The sequence below is a fragment of the Lemur catta genome, chromosome 4 (assembly GCF_020740605.2).
Source record: "Lemur catta isolate mLemCat1 chromosome 4, mLemCat1.pri, whole genome shotgun sequence".
NCBI lineage: Eukaryota > Metazoa > Chordata > Mammalia > Primates > Lemuridae > Lemur > Lemur catta.
This window is the reverse complement of record NC_059131.1, coordinates 17,698,805-17,722,876: the sequence shown is the minus strand read 5'-3', so window position 1 is coordinate 17,722,876 and position 24,072 is coordinate 17,698,805. Positions and strand designations below refer to the sequence as shown.

General features: G+C 34.7%; 1 protein-coding gene and 1 pseudogene across 8 annotated transcripts in view; one reads left to right on the top strand and one right to left on the bottom strand.

The window, feature by feature from the left end:
* Positions 1 to 24,072, bottom strand: part of NCOA1 (nuclear receptor coactivator 1) — a 241,129-nt gene that overhangs the window by 37,382 nt on the left and 179,675 nt on the right. For all 8 annotated transcript variants that reach the window (XM_045549164.1, XM_045549169.1, XM_045549165.1 and 5 more), the window contains 4 exons: positions 21,437 to 21,577; positions 14,675 to 14,822; positions 12,052 to 13,372; positions 8,726 to 8,906 (listed from right to left, as the gene is read on the bottom strand). In XM_045549164.1, the coding sequence (XP_045405120.1) occupies positions 8,726 to 8,906; positions 12,052 to 13,372; positions 14,675 to 14,822; positions 21,437 to 21,577 (1,791 nt within the window). The remainder of the gene's footprint in view (positions 1 to 8,725; positions 8,907 to 12,051; positions 13,373 to 14,674; positions 14,823 to 21,436; positions 21,578 to 24,072) is intronic.
* LOC123636618 lies at positions 5,572 to 7,160 on the top strand (annotated as a pseudogene).

The window sequence follows — 24,072 nt, the reverse complement described above, 5'->3', positions numbered from 1 at the left end:
CCTCTGATACCTTGGTTACCTCTCTCTCAGTAGAGGCAACCACTTGCAACTCTTATAGCAGTTTTCTTTGGCATTCATCTATGTATTTCTAAATATGTATATGATACTTCTTGATATCCCAATTTTACATTTACTGACTTCTCATCATTATAGATGAGGTCTTAGTTCTCCCACACCTCTCTTACTACCATCTTGGCTCCCAATTCTCCAACAGAGATTATAGTTTTTTATAAAATCAAAGGTTAATTCTTTATGAGTCTTATGACTATGCAAATATTACTCACTGTTAAGTTGTGCACTTTGTTCAAATCTCCTTTCTTGTACCATACTTTCTTTTTTCTGAAGTTAACAATTTTCTTATTTTTTCATTTGTCTGCTTCTCCAGGGGAATTTTCCAGATGTTACATACATTTTGACATAAATCTATCATAATATTTTCTATAGACTCAAGATCAATTTCATTTCTTCCCTGGAGGCCTCCTTTCCAGAGGACTCACCAGACCCCTGGTTCAATGTGCATTTGTTGTTCCCCAGTGTTGTTGAACAGCTGTCATTCCTAGAAATTCTTTCAGATCCTTTGTTTTCCCTGGACATTGTACCTTTTTCTTTTTTGGTTTTCCCCATGTTTGCTGAAGTATGTCCTCCAGGACCTTCACTAGAAAAGGTGAATAAACCATGCAAATATTTGAGCCCTTTTATATCTGAAAATGTCTTTATTCTACCTTCACAGCTACTGGAAATGTGGATACCTAATTATTGGCTGGAAATGATTCTAACATTAGATGTTTCTAAAATAAATTTTATTGCTGTAGAATTTCTACACAATAAAATGCACCCATTTTAAGTTCAACAAATTTTGTATAGTTCAACAAATTTTGGGAAAGGTATAAACCCAAGACCTTCCACCCAAATCAAGAAAATAGGGTATTTCTGGTATTTCTACCACCTCTAAAAGTTCTTTCATGTTGCTTGGCTGTCACTCTTGCCTACCTCAGCCCCACCCCTGGCAACAAATGATCAGATTTCTACTACTACAGATTAGTTCTGTCTGTTTAAGAACTTTTAAAAAAGAAGGAATATGTATGGCTTTTTTCACTCAGCATATTTTCAAGAATAATTCATGATATTTAACGGTAGTTTCTTCTTTTTCATTGCTGAGAATTGTTTCATTTTATGAGTATACAAGTCACTTGCTGATGGGCATTTAAGTTGTTCCAGTTTGGAGCTATTATGAATAAAGCTGTATAAACATTTATAGTCAAGTTTTTATGGGCATGTACTTTCATTTCTCTTATTTTTTTTGTTTGTTTATTTGTTTTAATTGAGATAGGAACTCACTCTGTTGCCCAGGCTAGAGTGCAGTGGCATGATCATAGCTCACACCAACCTCAAACTCCTAGGCTCAAGTGATCCTCTCGCCTCAGCTTCCAAGTAGCTGGGACTAAAGGCACATGCCACCATGCCTGGCTAATTAAAAAAAAAAATTGTTTTTGTAGAGACAGGGTCTTGCTCTGTTGCTCAGGCTGGTCTCAAACTCGGGGGCTCAAGCAATCTTCCCACCTAGGCTTCCCAAAGTGCTAGGATTACAGTGTGAGCCACCACACCCAGCTTCTCTTGTTAAATGCCTAAGTGTGGGATTATGGTATTTGGTAATGGTAAATGTATGTTTAACTCTATGAGAAATTGCTGAATAATTTCCTAAATTTGCTGTAACATTTTAGATCTCACCAGCAATGTATAATAAAAGTTGAAGTTGCTCCACATCGTTGCCATCATTTAGTACTGTCAGTTTTAAGAAATTTTGGGCATTCTAATGGTATGCAGTGGTATTGGACTAGTTTTAATTTGCATTTCCTTGATGATTAAAGATACTGACCATCTTTTCATGTGCTGAGTGGCCATTTTCATATCTTTTTTTGTGAAGTGTCTTTTAAAATCCTTTGCTTACTTTTAGATTGGGCAGTTTTTCCTATTATTGCCTTAGTGTGGTATATTTCTTAGAATTGATGAGCCAAAATTGATACATAATTATTAATTAAAGTACGTAGTTTACATTAGGGCTCACTCTTTGTGTTGTATATTCTGTGGGTTTTGACAAATGTACAATGACATGTATCCACCAATACAGAATAATCAAGCAGAACAGGAACATATCTAAAAATCCCCTATGCTCTCCGTATTCATCCCTGCCTTTAGCAACCACTGACAACGGACCCCTGGCAAACCACTGATCTTTTTACTGTCTCCACAATTTTGCCTTTTCCAGAATATAGTTGGAATCATACAGTATGTAGCCTTTTCAGATTGGCTTCTTCTCAGCAATGTCTTTTCATGACTTGATAGCTTCCAAGTTTTGGCAATTATGAATAAAGCTGCTATAAACATTCATGTGCAGGTTTTTGTGTGAACATAAGTTTTCAATTCATTTGGGTAAACATCAAGGAACATGATTGCTGGATCATATGGTAAGAGTATGCTTAGTTTTATAAGAAACTGCCAAACTGTCTTCCAAAGTAGCTGTACCATTCTGCATTCTTACCAGCAATGAGAGTTCCTGTTGCTCTATATCCTCGCCAACATATTGTTGTTTTAGTTTGCAATTTTCTAATGATATACGACGTTAGGCATCTCTTCATACACTTATTTACCATCTGTGTATCTTCTCTGGTGAGGTGTCTGTTCAGATCTTTTGCCCATTTTTAAATTGGGTTGCTTGTTTTCTTATTGTTGAGTTTTTAAGAGTTCTTTGTATATTTTGGGTACCAGTCCTTTATATACGATATGTGTTTTGCAAATATGAGTTAGGAGTATTTCTTTTGCTTCTATTTTTTGGAAGAGATTATAGAGAACATAATTTCTTCTTTAAATGTTTGGTAGAATTACCAGTGAACTCATCTGGGTGTACCCTAGTGATTTATGTTTCAGAAGATTATTATTGATTCACTTTTTTTACAAGGAGGTAGTTTTTAAAGAGCAGAAGATTTAACTTCTAATGAAATCCAGTTTATCAATTTTTTTCCTTTCATGGTTTGTACTATGTCCTACTTAAAGTCTTTGTCTATCTCAATGGCATAAATGTTTTTGTTGAAAAGTTTTATAGTTTTAACTTTTAAGTCTATGATCAATCTGCAATGAGTTCATTTTTTGCATAGGAATGAGGGGGGGTTGAGGTTCATTTTTTTCCATACGGACATCCAGTTGATCTATCACTATTTGTTGAAAAGACTATTCTTACTATTTGTCTTGGTGTCTCTGTTGAAGATAAATTCACCATATAAATGTGGGTCTGTTTCTGTACTCTCCATTCTGTTGCATTCATCTATGTTTAACCTTATTCTAAAACCATGCTGTCTTGATGACTAGTGCTTTATAGAGTTGTTAAAATTAAGTAGCATAAACACTTCAAATTTTCTTTCTTTTTTTTTTTTCCAAAGTGGTTTTGGCTATTCCGGGACCTTTGAATTCTCATATAAATTTTAGAAAAAGCTTGTCATTTATACTAAGATGCCTGCTAGGATTTTTCTTGGGATTACCTATTAGTTAGTTAGTTCAATTCTGAAATAACTGATATCTTAAAATATTGTATCTTAGGCTGGGCGTGGTGGCTCACGCCTGTAATCCTAGCACTCTGGGAGGCCGAGGCGGGTGGATCGTTTGAGCTCAGGAGTTCGAGACCAGCCTGAGCAAGAGCGAGACCCCGTCTCTACTAAAAATAGAAAGAAATTATCTGGCCAACTAAAAATATATATAGAAAAAATTAGCTGGGCATGGTGGCGCATGCCTGTAGTCTCAGCTACTCGGGAGGCTGAGGCAGTAGGATCGCTTAAGCCCAGGAGTTTGAGGTTGCTGTGAGCTAGGCTGACGCCACGGCACTTCCTCTAGCCCGGGCAACAGAGCAAGACTCTGTCTCAAAAAAAAAAAAAAATTGCATCTTATAGTACATGAACATGGTATCTCCTTCCATTTATTTGGCCATCTCTAATTTCTCTCAGCAATGTAGTTTTCGTGTAGAGTGCTGTACACATTATTCCATTTAAAATTTATGCCTCAAAATTTTATGTTTTAAAATTGCTTTTTCTATATCATTATTCAATTGTATTTGACCAGTATGTAGAAATATAATTGATTTTTATAATACTGAGTATGCGTATTGTGACCTTGCTAAGTTCACTTAGTTCAAATAGCCTTTACCTCCCATTCTTTAACACTTTTCTATTAACAAAATGCATCTTTACCTTTTAACATCTAGCTTCAAATATTATACTATTTTATATAAACAGAATTGTCTCATTTCTTCCACATCATCTGTTGTACTATTATTGTCATACATTTTACTTCTACATATTGCATAATCCACTATTATTTTTTGCTTTAAATAATTATCATTTTTCATTTAAAGTTAACAAATGAGAAAAAATAATTTTCCATTTATTCACACCTTTACTATATCTGTCTCTATTGCTTTATGTATATCAGAGTTTTCATTTGCATTCATTTTCTTTTAGCTTGAACACTAGTCTGCTGGTGATAACTTTTCTCAGCTTTGTTTGTTTGAAAACATCTTTATTTCACCTATATTTCTGAACGATAAAGGATATAGAAAGACAGTTGTTTTCTTATCTTGGTACATTTTATACCATTTTTCTCTTTTTTCATCTTTCTGTCATTTTGAATGATACCAGGTATAGAAAATCAGTAGGTCTTTTTTGTTGTTCATCTGACATATGTGTCATTTTTCTCTAGTTTTAAGATTTTTGTTTCAGCAATTTGATTATGATATGGCTTAAACTATTACTAGTTTTCTCTGTGTTTATTTTGCTTGGGGTTCATTAAACTTCTTAGATCTATAGTTTTCATCAAATTTATAAACATTTTGGCCATTATTTTTTCAAAAATTTCTTCTGCTCTCCTTTCTTGAATGATTATGTGTATGTTAGACTATGTGGGATTATCCCATAGGTGACTGAGGTCATCTATACTTTTTTGGCCTTTTTTCTCTCTTTCAGTTTGAATAGTTTCTGTCACTGTGTCAAGTTCACTGCTTTTTTTCCTGCAGTGTCTAATGTGCTGTTAGGATCATCCAATGAATTTTTCATTTCAGATATTGTATTTTTTAGCTCTGCCAGGTCTATTTGGCACTTTTTTTTTAGTTTACATTTCTTTCCTCATTATGTTCATATTTTCCTTTAAATTCTTAAACATATAAATAATAGTTGTTTTGAAGTCTTTTTTGTTAATTCTAACATCTCTATCATATCTAGGTCTGTTTTTATTAACTGATTTTTGTTTAGGTTTTAGGTCACTGTTTCTTGTTACTTCATGTGCCTATTAATTTTTTATTGGATGCTGGAGATTATGAATATTACATTGCTGAATGTCTCAATTGTGGTGTCTTTTAAAGACTACTGAATACTATTCTTTCATGTTAATTTACTTTTATATCAGCTTGATGCTTCTGAAGTCTGTTTTTTAGATTTGTTGGGGAAGATCTACAGCAAACCCATTCTTAAAGTGAGGCCTTTTAAAATTTTCTACTGGGGTTGTGCTTCCAGTGCGAAGGTCAGGGACAAGATGGTGCCACAGGTATAGGTCTCTCTGCTCATCAAGCTCGGCCACTACTCTGCTCTCTTCCTTGGCATGGCCGACAGAGCCACATGCTACAGTTACCTGAAATCCCAGGCAGAAGAGGAGAAGAGGATAGCAGTGGAGGAGAAAAAGGAGGAGAATGAATTGAAGAGGATTGTGAGAGAAGTGGCAGAAGCTCAAGATGATAGCATATTTGTTTGTTTGTTTTTTTCCTTTCCCTAGGATAACGTCTTAGAGTGCGAGGTCCATGCAAGCCTGTTTGTCTCAGGAGCAGTAGTGGATAAATAAAGCTTTGCCTGTTGTGTGAAAAAAAATTTTTTTTTCTACTAAATGTCCCAGATGTTCAAGAAGGTCTACCCACTCTCGTCAGAACTCGAATATCTTCCAATCCTATGTGAGTTCTAGCAGCAGTTCAGCTCATTAGCTTCCTGGCAGTTCTTTCCTCACAAGCTGTTCTGTGGCCTACCTGTTTGACTATCACATACAGTGTAGTATTCAGCCCGAGAGTTAAAAGGCCTCTTAATCAGATTTATGGAACTCTTTTACTACATATCCTTCTCCTCTCTGGAACTCTGTCCAGCAAGTGCTAGCTGCCCCAGTCTCACTGAACTCTGATTGCTGTTTCCTCAGTTTAGTAAAATATCTACTCTCATTTTGGGTTTGTCCTGCCTGTACTTGGTTTGGTAAATGTCTCCAAGAAAAAAGCATGGATGACTGTAGAGCTCACCTTGTTTATTTCTCTTTTAGAGATCACAGTCCCATGCTGCCTATTGTCTATTATCTGACAAGAATTGTTTCATATATTTTTGCATTTTTCCAGCTATTTACAGTCCAAGGGTTAGTCCAATGCCAGTTATTGTCGTCATGGTTGAAATTAGAAGTCCTTTTTCTGAAATCATAAGACACTGCTCTTTTGTCTTCCAGTGCCAATATTATCTTTGCAAAATTCCTGATTCACTGTATACAATTCACTTCTTCTCTCTGAAGGTTTTCGAATCTTTTCTTTATCTCTAATGTTCCAAATTGATATACTGACAAACTTTGGTACAAGTAATTTTTTTTTCACTTGTGTTGGGTACCTGTTGAACCGTTTCAATCTGTAGAATCATATCCTTTAGCTAGTTCCAGAAAATTCTCTTAGATTTTTTGTTTGATAATATCTTCCTTTCCATTTTTCCTCTCTCATGGTCTGTTTGTTTCTGGAATTCTTATTAATCATTATTGGCTCTCTGAGGTAGATCTTGTAATTTCCTTAACTTTTCCTTCGCTACTTTCCATTTGTCTTTTCATCTTTTTGTTCTTTCTGGGAGCTTTTTTCAGCTTTATCTTCTCACATTTCTCCTAAAATTTTTGATTTTGGATATCTAATTTCTAAGACTATTTTCTGTTCTTTGTCCTTTTTTTCCTTCGCACATTATTCATGGATAATGTATCTTTGTCTTTCCAAAACTTAATAGTTTTTTTTCCTGGTCCATGCATTCATTATATTATTTTCATTGCATACTTTTTTTCTGTTTGTTTCTCTTGTTCTCTTTCAGGTAACAGACTTTCCTCAAAGTACTGATGATCCTTGACTGTGTCTGTTAAGTCACTATTTTAACACACTGACTGGGAGGACTGAGTATGAGGCTTGTCTCTTCTGGTGGCCTTCACTGTTGGATGATTAAATGGCAGGATGGCTTTTGCAGTTATGTACTCATATCTAGACATCGTCTTTCTTGCTATTCAGTGTCTCCTGAGAAAACTCCTCCAGTGTCTCATATTGGATGAGAAAGGGACAAGGACCCCAAATCAATCAATATGCAGATATTCTTTTTTTTCTTTTTGTTAAAGACAGGGTCTTGCTATATTGCTCAGGCTGGTCTCAAACTCCTGGCCTCAAGTGATCCTCCCACCTTCCAGCCTCACAAGTAGAAGGTATAATCCACTGCATCTGGTCCTGACTTTCATTTTCTCTCTTTTCAGCTTTGTATCTGTTACTCCAACTGTGCCTGATATCCCAGAGTCTGGAGCCTCTCTGTTTCAATTAGAAGAAATTCAAAATCATTTCATCTAATTCTTATTTTTTAGATAATTCACTTCCTTGAGGTAACACTGCTAATAAATAGAGAATGCGAAACTTGAATCTAGGTTCCTCACTCCTCCTCTAGTGTTCTGGTCAGCTAAAATACTGCTTTCAAAAACATCACAGATGACTCAAGATTCTTCTTTGCAGCTGTCTGGAAATCTTAGTAAACTTTTAAGAATTGGGTCATGACAGCTAAAAGCTCCGGTAAGACTGAAATAAATGAAGTCCCAGATCTGATCCCATCAGAGGAGGGACAGGACTAAGGTCTGAAACCCAGACAAATTTTGAAAGTGAGCTGGTTAGTTTCCTTTAGTTTCAAGGTCACATAATGGAATTATTATCACTGGTTTTTTTTGACATCAAAATTTGATGGATGAAAAAATTTGACAGTCCTATCTTCATAAATTTGAAGTGTTATACCATCCAAATGTCTCTTAATTAGGAGAATACTAACCTGGGTTAGGATAACAGTAACATATTTTAACAGGGTTGCCTCCTAAACAATACCTCATGGAAAACTCATTCTGTGGGATAACATGTATTACTTGAGAAAAGGAATTTCATAATCAAGAAAGTTTGGGAAATGTTAGGTTAAAGAAATCTCAACTAGTTTCTTTAATACCAGGACTTCTCAAAATCTTTAATAGGCATTGTGAAAATTCAAAAGAGGAATGTATGGGACATGTGGCATTTGCCCAGTGTATTTTAGTACAGAATCCTTTTTTTTCTAGTTCAAGGAAGCCACTTTGGGAAACATAATCTGACCCAATATTGTATTTCTGAAAGTCCTGTTATGGGAAATTTTGGGTAAGAACACAAAATTGCTCTCCTTAACATGAAATGCTCACCTGAATATTAATTACAAAAAGGGTACAGGTCATGCTGTAATTTAAAATACATATAGTGAATGAAGTTCATGTGTCTAAATATAACCGGTAGTTATTTGTAATGGCAAACATGAAAACACATTTCATTTGTAAGCAAAAGGTCTATGTAAAAATGGTGACAGCCAAAGTGCTAATCCATATTACCACTAAACATTTAAAATGAGGTGTTGTCCCGAACACATACTATTTAGCCTGGAAGTGGGTCTGGCAGTGGTGGACTGTAGTGAAGCTGGCAGGATCTCCGATTTGATGGCTACATTGGTGACCGCACCATCCATCCTGTCTGTCTCACATAAGCTTGGCAACTGTGCTGCCTTCTCCAGCGTGGGCAGTAACTGATCAAACTGGTCAAGGTCAGCTGTAAACTAAGAATAGAAACCAAAGTTAGAGGAAATATATTCTACACTTTCATCTGAAACAAATGTAGGAAAAAAGTTGTTCCCTTAAACTCTATGAATTAAGTGTGACTATGAGAGAATAAAGAAATAAAAGTAATTAGAATGGTTGGGGCTTCTTTGAAATTACATGAGCTAACTATTCTACTGGGGAAAAATATTTGGAAGCTTATGGTATAATATTAATATACTGTAGGATATAAGAAAATATATACATATGATATTTATCTCCTATATCTCAGTATAAAATTTATGTATAGAAAAAAAATTGGACAGGAGGAAAAAGTGTCAAAAGCACTGTGTCTTGATGGTGACATTATGGGTGATTTTCTTCCTGTCATATTTTTCAAAATTTTATGTACAATGATTTAATTTATATTTATATTGATATAACTTTTTAAAAGTTTGGGAAAGCTTTTTATAAGATCTCAGAAAGGTCACTTTCAACTTCAGGATTTAATATTACAAGAAACACATCTTCTAGAATAGTTAGGGAGTTCCTACGTTTGTCTGAAAGTCAAATGTAGGAAAGTTATATATAGAAGAAGAAAATTGGCCTTTATTTCACAATATTATTACATTATGATTAGTTTAAGATAATTAATCAACATGAAATGTCTATCTGTTTGGGTTTCATTATTTAGTTCAACTAAAACTTTGTTTCCAGATTGTATAATAGAATTATATGCATGTATTTTTAAAATGTCTGATTTCTTTCAAAATTACATTTCTGAGATTCAGGCATATTGTCACATGTAGCAGTTCATTAATTTTATTACTGAATACTATCCCATTGTATTAGTATGCCACAGTATTATTATTCATTCCACTGTGATGGATTTTGGGGTTGTTTCCAGTTTTTGACTAATACAAATATAGCTGTTATGAACATTTCTGAACATGTCTTTTGTTACACACGTGCTCAAAGCATTAACCATAATGGAAAAGATTGAGAAACTGAACTATATTAAAATGAAGAACTTTATCAAAAAGCACCATTAAGAGAAAGAAAAGGCAAGCCATGGAGATATTATGGAGAAGATATCCGCAAATGTATAACCAATAAAGGGCTCATATCCATAAAGAACTCTTACAAGTCAGTAAGCAAAAGCAACACATTAAAAAAATGGGTAAGAGATTAGATAATTTACAAAAGAAGATATCTAAATGGCCAATGAACATTTATGAAGGAAATGCAAATTAAAACTATAAAATACCACTATGCATACCCCAGAATGGCTGAAAGTTTAAAATATTGACAATATCAAGTATTAGCAAGGACATGGAACAAGTAGAAGGAATTTTCATACATCTGCTTAACGTATGCATATCTTATGATCCTGCAATTCTACCCCTAGGTATAAACTCAGCAGAAATGCATGCACATGTGCACCAAAACAGATGTATCAGGATTGTACACCACGGCATTATTTTATAAAGCTGTTACTTGTAAAGTTAATTTTAAAGAGAGTTTTAATATACTTATTATTTAAAGCTGTTTTTCTGCTTAAAAAAAAAATATTAGTTTCATTGTACCAAGAAACATGAGATACAGCCTCACCCTCAAAGAGCACACATACAAAGAACTAGTCAAAATAGTGTTACTATAAATTATAAATATAGAAAATACAAAGCACTATGAGAGTAGAGAGGAAGAAAATGTCTAACTAGGGCTACTTTGGGAAGGCTTTATAAAGATGTTGTTTGAATTGGTTTGTGAAGGATGAGTAGATGTTTAGCAGGCACAGAAAAAGAAGAGCAAGGCAGAAGATGCTTAGAAGAGACATGGCTTATCTCAGGAATGGCAAGGACTTCCATGTGCCTAGAATGCAGTATGCCTGAGGGAAAAGAGAGATTTTTGTGAGATGAGGTCAGAAAATCAAGCTGGTTCAAGAAACTGAAGGACATGCATACTAAGTGTAAATCTTGTTTCACAATGGAGAGTCTTGTTGATAAACTGCTTTGTAAAAACATTGCCAGCTATTTCATGAATGTCTATATTCTGTCTGTAAATAATGTGAAAGCTCTTAGAGGAGAGGGACCATATTTTTTGATTTTCTTATATTCCTTCAGAGTCCACAAGCAATTATTCAATAAAAGAAGGTGCCTGTTAATTTTCTCCCCACCCCCACCCCATCCTGAACATAGAGGTTCCTAATCCATAACAATTTCTGGAAAGGTTTATTTTTATTTACTTGTTTCAGGGCATTTTATAAAGGGTAATATTCTGCTACCCAGAATATTCAAGTCCCTATTCTCTGATGATGGTTGAAGGTGGTTCGAATCAGATGAAAAGGAAAATAGCCTTACAAAATGCTTCAAAGAAAATAAAAACCAAGCTAGATTAGGCAGATTTGTCCACCTCCTCCTATTTCTCTACAACTTCATTTATATCACAGGTTCCCAAACTTAGCTACACATCAGAGTGCTCTGGGGAGTGTCTTTAAAATACAGATTCCTAGATTCTATTCCCAGAGAGTTAGATTCAATAGGTAGGGCTTGGAGGAGGGGGCAGGAAAGGTATAATTAAAAATCTCTAAAGATACGAACTCTGATTTTATACAAAGAAAGAAAAATCTGCTTTTTGAGAATCCCACCTTAATACTATAGCCCTCTGAAGTTCTAAAGAGAACTTTTTAGGGCATTTTGTGACTTTTCAATTATTGTTGCTAACCTCTTAATATATGACCATTGGGCCAGACGTGGTGGCTTACAGCTGTAATCCTAGAACTCTGGGAGGCCGAGGTGGGAGGACTGTTTGAGCTCAGGAGTTCAAACCAGTCTGAGCAAGAGTGGGACCCTGTCTCTACTAAAAATTGAAAAATTGGCTGGGCATCATGACGCATGTCTGTAGTCCCAGCTACTCCGGAGGCTGAGGCAGGAGGATCGCTTGAGCCCAGGAGTTTGAGGTTGCAGTGAGCTGTGATGATGCCACTGCACTCTATCCCAGGCAACAGAGTGAGACTGTGTCTCAAAAAAAAAAAAAAAAAAAAAATGCCCATTGGATAGGAAAAAACATAGCATGAATCCAAATCTGGTCTATGGTCAGAGTAGAATAGATGAAAAAGAAAAAATAACTATGAACGATCATTCTGTGAAGCAAGGAATTACCTACCTGGCTCTGGGACTCCAGTTTAATTTCCTCAGGAGCAGGTTTGGTCATTGGGGTTGGGTTTGTGTTACAAGGATCCATCTGTTCTTTCTTTTCCACTTTCACCTTTACATCATCCAGGCTCAGATTTGGAGTTGATCTTAAATCTTTCTCATCTTTATCTAAAAGGTAGCGTAGGAGCTGATGGTCCTTTGATTCTTTTTTCTTTGAAGCATCCAGTTCTAGTTTTATACTGGAGTTCCCTTGTGCCTGTCCAGTTACTGACACAGAAGTAGATGCACTGTCCTTTTTATCAGGCTCAACAGACAAAGTGGTGATATCTGAGGGGCTACCCTCCTGTAAGAGTCGGTGCAGAATTTTGTGTCTCTCTGTCAGTGAGCTATGGGATGAGGGGCAAGAACCTCCTGAAGAGTTAGCAGAGGCAGAGTTGGAAGTGCCTGTGCAAGAGAGCACATCTTTGCAACTTGTGTCTATATCAGCATGTCGTAACTGCTGTTCGGCAGTTGTTGTCAAAAGCTGCACTAGTTTGTGACTGGTTTGAGAGTATTTACTGTCTCCATCTGAGAGTCTGTCATTGTTATGCACAATCCCTGAATCCAGAGGTTTGCCATCACTAGAGCTGTTGTCAGATTGAATCATTTCATTTAAAATGGTTGCAATCTCTTTGTTATCTTTGGACTCAGCTTTTGCTGGTTGTATATTTAATCTGCTTGGTGAATTCTGTGAGCTGATCTGCCTGAGGACTGGGGAACTGGCAGAGAAGCCAACGGAGTTATTGGGTCCTTCATTCATACCCTGTAAAGATGTTACTGGGATATTTGAATAAGATCGGTTACTATTATTACAGGCACTACTTGTCATGCCAACAGGGGAGCTTAATGTCGAAATATTAGGAGGGAATGAACTGTTTGGCATCCTGGGCCTTGTTGCCAATCCGGCAGTAACCTGTCTCCTTGGAGACATGAACTGTGCTAGGGATATTCCTGTACCTTCCATAGGAGCATTACTGAGGTTTAAAGAGGGATTACTGCTCTGGGAACTGGCCTGTCCTTGGTTTAAGGCAACATTGGCTACAATCTGATTTCCAGGTGAGCATCCAAAACTCCCTTGGCTGTTGCTAGAATTACTATGAGTGCTGCTATGAAGGTCTGAGCTCTGTTGTCGGTTTACTCTGGTGGATACCATGTTGCTGTTGGATGGTGGCAATGTGGATGAACGAGCCACACCATGAGCTGGAGAGATACTAGGATTGACCGAGGGGTTTACTCGGGGAATTGACATTCCAGAATTAGTGTCATCTTGAGGAGAAAGCCCACTGTGTTCCCTAGGGGGAGAAAGACATTATTATTCAGACATCTTCCCTTGTTTCCATTAAAATATATTTTTATGATGCATATTATAAAACAAGACTATTAACTTCATTAATATTGCAAGCTATCAAGTAAAGAGCTTCTGTTTCACCTTAAGTTAAGGAAAAACACTGGACTATTAGTACTACTGTGAAATATTAGCACCACTTGATAAGAAATAGTGCTTATGGACTCAAATTTTATAATGGTCTCAGTTATAATGAAAGAAATCCTTTTTGGTCTTAGAAAAAATCTAATGTATGTACTTTTAAATTTTTCTAAACTTAACGCAAACATTATAATACTTTTGGTTGAAAAAGAAACTTCCCACACCTCTGTTTATAAAGCACTTATTCATGACTCCCCTGTTACAGCTTTTAAGTATTTCAACTCCAAAGAGGAAGACTGGGTAAGGAAAATACTGTGTCACTGATGTAAAAATTAAAAAGGGTGATATGCAAACATAGCAGATGTTTTAAAAGAGAAATCACAATATGAAAAAAAGAACTGTGCTAATTCCACTCACAAGCATAATTTAAACTAAAATTAGAAAAAAACTGAATGCTGAATTCAGGTTTTCAGTGAGTTCTTTACTCAAATTCATAATTATGATAATAGATTTGTGACTGGCATTACCATGTTCCAATAAGCAAATATATCAGATGAGGAAAAGATGAAGTGAGGGGAAATGTCTTTGTTTTTAATGCTAAATTTTAAACAGTTGTAAATATGGGATTTTGAATAAGTCATAAAATAAAATAATAGTTCCATGAATTTACCACGTATACCAATATAAAACATATTTAGAGAGGGGAACAAATTAGAGGCAATGACATTCAAAAACCTCAAGTTGATAGTGTAATGATTTGTAGTTTCTGTGAGAAACTGTTATCTTAAATTCAAGAGCCATCAAGTTTGCCCTCATGAAAATAAAGCACTTTCAAAAACAAAAATAAAAATCATAATGTTAATAAACTTTGCAATCTTTTATAAGATTCATATATGAAAGTTGGAAATTTTTAGACACCTTTTTGGGTTTATCTCCTAAAACACGTATTTTCATCCTCACCTTTCCTGTCTCTCTTTATGAATAACAAAGCTATTAGGTGAAAAAACTATAAAACCCAATATGTATATATTAATTATATACTCATCATACTAGTTTTATGCCCAATTTAGGATTTCTGATTTCTTGCCATCAAGAGCATAAAACATTTCTCTAAGAAGAGATATGTTAACTGACTTATTTCATATGAAGCTCTCCAAATAAGTAGTACCTGTCGATGATATGAATTCCCATGATGAAAGGTTGCATGTCTGGACTTTGAGGGTAGCAAAGTTTACACTTGGTGTGGGCGCTAAGCATTGTCCCATCATTCAATATGAATCTATAGGATGGGCTGGAGGCAGTGCCACGAGTCATCACTGTTTCAAACAAAAGAGAAACCTAGTTAAAATTCTGACACTTGTATGTTGGGTAAAGGAGAGTCACCAGGCCTTATTTCTACCTAGAACTTCATTTTAAAATGTCCTCCCATCTGCTGCCTGCTCAGACTCAGAATAAAGAATAGTTCAGACAAAGCAGATTATCTGAGGGCGAAAAATGATTCCATGAAATATACCACTTGATGACAGGTTTTAATTTAGTTCTATTTGAATGGGTGCCTCCTCACATAAATTATGATTGTAAAGAAACCCCAAACCAGGAAAATATCAACCTTAATCTTTCCTTATAATGGGGCAGCTCTTCAAATCTATTAAGTCTCCATTAAAAATACCAGGAAGTACTTTTCTCCCCTCTCACTCTCAGTATTATCTTTAACAAGTTTTGTTTTTTCTTTTCCTGGCTGATTTTTTAGTAACAGCTCTACTGAAATAAAATTCACATACCATAAAATTCACCCTCTACGTTTTGAGTGGTTTACAGAGTTCCTTAACTAATGTTCAAATTTAATTTTTCACTGAGGAATGTGGGTCACTAAGGTCCCATTTTACAAATTATTATATTCATATACATTATTTTAATGGTTGAATTTTTTAGGTTTAGTAAGCAAATTAAGATAAAGCCCATGATTACTAATATAAAGAACAAAAACCAGCTTAAGAAGTCAAATCACTTCATAAACAATATAATTTACATAATTTTGTCTAAAAGCTTTATTATCAGCAGACAAAATTCTAACCATACAGGTAAGTCTTTATTAAATATGTAAAGGCTATACTAGACTCTTAAGTAACAAAATATCACTGATGTTTTAGTAATACAACAGAATTCTATATTAAGAAAGACTTAACAGATAGATTCAGCTGTATCAAGGTTAATAATCATATCCACTGAAACACAAGAATTACTACCATAAAGGACTACTATAATTTAGTCTACAATAAATGTTAGTCCTATTTTTCAAAAACATTTCAGCAAGGGCTTCAATTACATTTTAAAGAACAGTGAAAGAGACTTCAAATGACCAATTAATAAATAATTTTTGAAGCTACATATTACTTGAAGAGATGACATACTCTATTTTGTTGTCATGGGTACATAGTATCAACTGAAAAAGTTGTAAATAATAAATCTACCTAAGGACCCAAATCAGGATATAAACTTAATTGAAAGGATTAAGACTTATGTTCAACCAACCACATTTTTTACCCATCTGACGATTTTTCAGCTAAATCATTAGCTGAAATTATACCAAATATAATGTACAGAGAAATTTAGTATCTAATGAAATAATAAAGGTTGAAAAAGAGTCTTTATTGGACACTGGTAATTTTTTATGGAAGGATATAATTAAAGGTTTACTATAGCAAATCCTAAAAACATTAACAATCTCAACTGTTAAAATCTCTTTAACAATATATTTTGGAAAATACAACTTCAACAAAAAGGTGGCATTTAAAAATAAATCATTAACCCAGGATAATAATAAATCTAAAGATATATAAAGGGCCGGACAAGACAGACAATATATCTCATGTATTTTGCTTATGCCATTTTATCCATTTCCTCATCATTGTTTACTGCCCTTCAGGATATCCTCATTCTGTTTGAAAACAGTCACTGGCTCTTCTCTATAGAGCTGTGCCACTGTCCAATATGGTAGCCACCAGCCACATGTGGCTATTTAAATTTAAGATTAAATAAAATTTAAAATTTAGTCCATCCGTCACACTAGCCACATTTTAAGTACTGAATAGCCACATGTAATTAGTGGCTACCATATTGGACAGCACAGTCAGTATACAATCTGACTTCAACTTGCATTTTTAACTTTATTTCTCATTACTTATATACCTTTGACTAGGAACCAGATAATTTTTATACATTCATTTTTCTTCTTTAGCTAGAATAAACATAAAGACTACTAACAGTCTTATTCTCATTTTCCACTCTCTATTGAATCCTGCACTATGCTTTGCAATAAAATCTTCCAGTAAGTACTGGCTGATTGATCTTCAACTTGGATCTCATCTAACTAGACTGATAATGACATGTGATAAATTGTCATAACTTTTCTTTAAAGGACAGATTTTCAATCTTAGCTATGTTCTTAAATATTCATATTATATCTCAATTTGTGTTTTTGCTCTTTTAGGAATCTGGACTGTAATATTGTGAGATAGTATCTATCATGGAGCCTAGTACACAGCAGGTACTGAACGAATATTTCCTTAATAAACACCAAAGGAAAAACAACAAATAAGCAGATTCCAAAGTACATATGTCTTGAGTCATATACATATACACATTTAGTCAATCTCTAGACACCATTTATGCCAATAGTCTCAACCCTATATAACCAATCACTAATATTTTGAATTAAGAGATGAGTAAGATAGCCACAGTTCTTTACAGAATTGGTTCAATCAAGATTTGCTCTACACACCAAATTTTCCCTTTAAGTGGGTTTCAAGGATTAGTTTTGAAATCCCATTTTGATCACAGGTCCTGGCCTTGTTTTCTGATGCAGTTTTGCGAGCTATACAGCTAGCATTTTGATCTCTGACTCCTGTCCATTTCTAAACTTTATAGAACACTTAGTGGGGAAGGATATCATTGAAGGGGTATTATTGACACCCCAGAAACTCTCCAAAGAACCTTTAACATGACAACTGTTTTTGTTTTGTTTTGTTTCTCTCTCTAGAATAGGCCTCAAAAGAGCTACAAAGCAAAGGAAACATTAAATTTTCCCTACTTAACAGAAGCTGTAGAAGTAGAGCTATTTGAGTTTTTGATCCCTCCCAATTTGGTGCTGAGATAACCTCAAACAAGCATGCCTTATTGATGTTAATTAAATGTATGAAATGTGTGGCAGGGTACTATGGGTCAATGTTGGCAGAGATTTCTTTTTCTTTTTGGTATTTACCTAAATATATGCAAAAGAATTTTTAAAATTTTTAAAAATTGTCATTAGGTACAGAAAAAATAATTACCCCTGGATGTTCTAAGATTTTCAATCACCATGAGTAAATTCTATTTAGTGTATCAAAATTTCTACAAGAGGATAGTAAACTCATATTTTAAAATTTCACAACAGAGTTTGACATAAAAAGATTTTCAGTTAACTGTTATGTGGACTATGGAATTAGTTACATTACACAACTCCCAAAGAAAATTCTAGTTAATCATTAATATGGGTACTTATGTTTTATAGAAATATTTCCAAATTTCTTAATACTATAATCTCCTTCAAACTCTGACTCATATTTTTTAGAAAATGAAAATAGCTTTATTTTGTGATTATAAAGTTAGGATAATAGATGAACAAAGCATAGGTAAAGATAAAGTCATTAGTAATCCTATCACACATAGATAACCATTGTTAACATTTTGTTAATTTTCTAGAATTGGAAAGATATACAAGAGTGAGATCACACTATATATGCTGTGCTTTCTTAACCTACTTTTTAATATGACAATATATCACAGCCATTTCAAAGATAGGAAATGATGATCCATTACATCACTGTATACAGGTAAATAGAACTTTCATAAAACTGGTTTCTAGGCTATATAGCCTAACATTACCCATGACTACTACTCTCTCTAACTGCTAATCAATGTGCTCCAGGAAAAGGTACTCTGTATGAAAAAAAAGTCTGGGTAACAAAGTTTAAAAGGTATTTTTGTTGTAGAACTTCCCAGAAACCTAAATACCTTAAGTGTGCCTTATAAATCCCCAAAAGTGGGAGACTAAAGCATTTCCCAAACTTAATTAAGCATGAAACATCATTTCCCAGTTATAGCTATTAATATCTTGTAGAACCTAGGTTTATGTTTTACAAACTTCACTGTAAGAAAATATCTTAGACTACAGACTCTGATTCAGTAGTGTGGGGTGGGATCCAGAAATCTGGTTTAAAAAACTGCCCCCTATGAATCTGTCTCATCAGGGACCTTGGGAAGCATTATAACCTAGACCTTTCTTTAAAATAATGGTTCTGAATTGAATAGAACCTGAACCTTTTCTAAACCACACACACTTGCATGGACCTTCTCCAAGTTTAAAAAGCTCCTCAAATGATTCTAATATCCATTTCCTCCCAATCTCAATGTAGAACCATGGCTTTAATTTAGTCCACTGCTGAGTATTCCCACATATTCTTTGACTGAAATGTATTTTCAAATTTGACTCTGGAAAATAAAATAGTTAAAAGGAGTTCATGGGTTGTCTCAGTCAAAAGTAGCCAAAAAATTAAGAACTAAAACTTTTAATGCATATTAGGATTTTACACTAGCTGTTGCCTTCAAAGAGTAAGTTAATGGGCAGGAGAAAAGACAACAGATGAAGGACAAATTTTTCTTGCCTAGATAGCAATCACTGTAAAGTCTAACAGAAATCAAGGATGCAGTGGTATAATTTGTCTCACTCTTTTTACACTATCCCTAAGTGAAGAGGCAGCAAGGCAACTGCAAATGCAAATTATACCCTCTCCAATCTTAACAGACCAGTGGTTCTCAAACTTAAGCATTATCTTTAAGGTTTGTTAAGATATCTGGGCCCTCATCTGAGATTTAATTCAGCAGGTCAACATCTTTAACAGAATATTGTCATGTAAGTGTTTGACCAGGCCACATTTCTTTTGATACTACTGAATATAATATGCCAGAAAAAGGTGTGCTCAATCCATGAAAGCTGTTTGGCAAGTTGTCCAGAATCTCCAAAACACTAGAATCAGAGTCACGTGAACTCTGGACAACTTAATTCTGAGAAAAATATAAGTTATTTCTATTGAGGAATTTTTTTTTTTTCCGTAAAAAAAGGTAGAGGGAGAGAACATTAAGAAATGATTAATTGGGAAGGAGTGTGGGACTTTACTTATATTTCTTTACATTTTACTCTAAATTGTTTCATTTTATATATGGATGACAGACTAGTTAATTATCATAATGTAATTAATCTAGTTTATGGAGAATTCTAGGTTTAAAAACACATACTTTAAGTTGTGGCTTAATCACTTCTATTTGCCTAGTCATTTGGACGATGAGACAATAATCTAGACCTGCTTTGCCTTGGTGAAAATGTACATAAATTACAGATAAATAAAATTAAGTCTTTTAAGTAAAGCCTTAAAAAGCCCAACTTATAAAGTTAAGGCAAAAAAATCAAGGAGTACCATATTCTTCAGAACTTTAGTCAGTGAGTGGAGACAGTGCCCCGAGTCCCAAATCTATGCAAAAGTCAAGTGCCACTCTTGGTCGAGGAAATCACAAAGTTCACATTCAGTGGATGGCATTAGTTACTTATTGTGATGATTTCTAAACCTGGCTGCACTTTAGGGTTGCCTGAGAAACTTTTTTAAAAATTCAGATTCTTGGCTCTACCCAGTGAAATACAATCTTGGGGGGTGGCAAGTCTAGTTAGGAGCCCACTGGAGAACCATCAGGCTGTAGGAAGCTGTCCCAGAAGTAACTAGGGCTGTGAGATTTATATAGATGGCTTCCTGAAAAAAAAAAAAAAAAATTAAGCTACTTCCTTCATATACCACTAGGAAGCAGATGACCTAAAATGGAATGAATGAAAAATCATTTGTAAACTTAGGAAATCTAATGTTATGGGAAAATATTAAAATTAAGAAAGATGATGAAATAATGAAAAATATCTTAAATTTGTTTTTCAGAAATAGCCATGGAAAGAGTCTCTTACCAATCAAACTATCCAGTTAGAGATTAGAGAATAAATTACATTGGAAAAAGAGTATTAGGCTACCATAATTAAATTACAATATTTTAAAAGTACATCAGAATCCCTTAATTCTCAATCTCTGTGAAATTTCTAGCCTTAATTCTCAAATAACTTCCCTGCCTTTCTATAGTATCATTAAATTCCTTAAGGGCAGGGAATATACTTATTTTATACTCCCATAGTACTTACTAAGACCCACCAGCTATTTAATAATTAATAATTTCATAGGATACATTTTTTGACTTGAAACTTCAATCTGAGTCAGGAGATACTGGTGCTCTGTCATAAAGTAAACATGCATGATACTAACTAATCTCTGTATTATCCAGAAGCCCTTTGATGTGTTTGTTCTGCTGGGAATGATCTTCAACCGCCAGACAAAAATATCACTTCCTCTCTGAAGTTATCCTTAATTTTCCCAGTCAGAATTAATTTTTTCTTCTTTGGTTACAGCTCTATACCACATCATACTGATCTTTAGAGTCATCACATATTCTCCTAATACATTATGAGCTCCTTAAAGGCAAAACCCTGCTTCTTAGTCATTGCTGTTATTCCTGGCACCTTATATGGTATTCTAGATATGTCAGGAACTTGATACATGTCTGCTGAATGAATGAATGAATGAATGAGTGATCACCACATGACATCCTGTTCTTTAGAATGTGCATCCAAATTTTAGGATCCACTCGTGAATTACTTTGCTTACCCATTTCTTCCTTTCCTAAAACAGATTATTGCAAAAACTCTAATTTGGAGAAAATACTTATCAAGCCATAAGTTCTATACAAACTATTCAATATTACTAAAGAGCAAGGTTAATGAAAATAATTGAGAGAGAAACTTTACCTTCTTGAAATAGTTGTCTGGCATAAGATGGCTCTCTGCCCTGAGGTTGGAAGAAAGCATAAATGCACTTCCTCACTAAATCTTCCCAGCCAGTTCTGCCAGCAGCTCTCAGGGAACTAGTATCAATAGAGATGATTTTACCTACACAAGGAATGAAAGTTTACATTTATGACAGCCTTTTGATATAAATCATCCATATTTCAAAACTAACAACTGCATCTAAGGAATAGTCTCTCCTTTCAAATGCTCGATAGACAAAAGCATTAAAAAGCACTATTAATTTTTATTACATATAGTAATGAAGTATATTATTAACATAAAAATTGTTTTGGTCTTGGAGTGTGTTATGTACTAGTATTTCATATTCTAAAATTCAATTCCGGTCAAGTATTAAAGTCATATTGGGTCATACCACAACAACCTGAAGCTGCTGAGACTAATGCAGTTCAGACTCCTCTGGTTTGCTCTTTGCACCTTGCTCTCTATATACTGATGACTGACTGGATCACTTATTGGGGAGGGAGAGGCAGAAGATGAAATATATTGTTTTGGTTTAATTTTCAATAACTAAGTGCAGAGAATCTGAGAAAATAGGCAAGCTTTTTTCTCATATTATTTATTCTCAAATGTAGATAATATTACATTTAAGAATAAACAGAGACTGAAGGCAACAAAAGTTAAATCAGAAAAGGATAATAAGTGAGAACATGAAGGTTCGCTAGGCATCACACACACAAAACTTATGCTTTATAAAATTTAGCGAGGATTTTCTATTTTTATCATATTTGAACAAATTTCCTAAATGGCAATGAGAGAATACAGGAAAATTATTCCTCAGTTAATCAGAGCCCAATTAATCTACTTTGTGATTATTCAGACTTGTTTTATTATACGTTTTATGCAATCTTATAATCACACAATATAGGTAAGATATATATATAAATTAAGAATTATATTAATAAAATAAAAACCTGCAAACCTACCACTCAACTTCAGAACTTGATGTTACCAATAACACTCCATTACATGTGCACTCCTCCCTTGTTGAATCCTCCCACCCCATCTTTAAATTTTTCAGTGAATGACCAACTAGATTGTTACCAGTTTTTGCCATTACAATCAACTCTGCTATGAACAGCTTTCACATGTTCCATGGTGCAGGTGTGTGAGAGTTTCTCTAGGGTATACATGCAGAAGTAGAACTGTTGGATTGCAGGTTATGCAAATGTTCAACTTTATAATATTAACTTAAACTTTTTCCCAGAAACTTATATCACCCTGTGCTTCCACCAGCAATGTGTAAGAGCTACTGTCAATCTAACATCCTTTCCATCACTTGATATTGTCAGGCTTCTTTATTTTTCACATTAGTAAGTAAAAAATAATATTTCATTGTGGTCTAAATTTGTATTTCCCCAATTCTTAATGAGGCTGCATATTTTTCATGTTTATTTACCACTAATGTTTCCTCTTCTGTGAATGCCTGATTATATCTTTTCTCCATTTTTCCTTTCCTCACACAATCAATTCAAATCTACCCTACTGTTTTTGCCTCCTCACTTAACTAATCCTTTCTTTATATATTTCATTTGGTTTGCTTACAAATAAAATATTCACTGACTTCTTTAACTTAGTTATGGTCTTTTTTTTTTTTTTTTTTTTGAGACAGAGTGTCGCTTTGTTGCCCTGGCTAGAGTGAGTGCCGTGGCATCAGCCTAGCTCACAGCAACCTCAAACTCCTGGGGTCAAGCAATCCTACTGCCTCAGGCTCCCGAGTAGCTGGGACTACAGGCATGCGCCACCATGCCCGGCTAATATTTTTTTTTATATATATATATTTTAGTTGGCCAGATAATTTCTTTCTATTTTTAGTAGAGATGGGGTCTCACTCTTGCTCAGGCTGGTCTCGAACTCCTGACCTCGAGCGATCCACCCGCCTCGGCCTCCCAGAGTGCTAGGATTACAGGCGTGAGCCACCGCGCCCGGCCTAGTTATGGTCTTGAATCTGATATACCCAACCCTACTTGATTAGGTTATCACCCAAGTCTTGGCATAAATGTAGATGGCAGAAAGAAAATAAACTGAAACTTAAATAAAGGAATTTTGTTATTTAAGAACAATTTTGGGAAAGCCTGGTGAACACTGTAACGGAAATTATACATGATTTTGGGTTTTAAAATATTTTAATTATTAATTTTTTTTCTCTTATCATGTCAGAGATAAAGAACTGGCTATAGCAAGGATTCCACTGCTACATAAGTTTCATATACAATAATGCAGTGACTAAGGGAGGCATGCATGTGTGTGTGTGTGTGTGTGTGTGTGTGTGTGTGTGTGTGTGTCTTAGGATTGGCCCCACAAAAGAGCAAGAGAGTCTGGAGTTGTAAGACTGGAGGGGAGAAAGTGATTACGTTATCAGCAGTGGTACTAAAGCTGTAACACAATGACTATCTTAGAGAAGAATCATGAATAGCTTGATTTAGAATACCTTTGCTTGCCAGAGGAAAGTCTAACCATCCCACTACCAACTAACCAATCAACAACCAAAAAACCACTGGCAAAAGACTTTTTTCTTTTTTTAAGGGATATAGATCACCCCATGTGGAATTAAAAAATACTACTACAATTCAATAAAT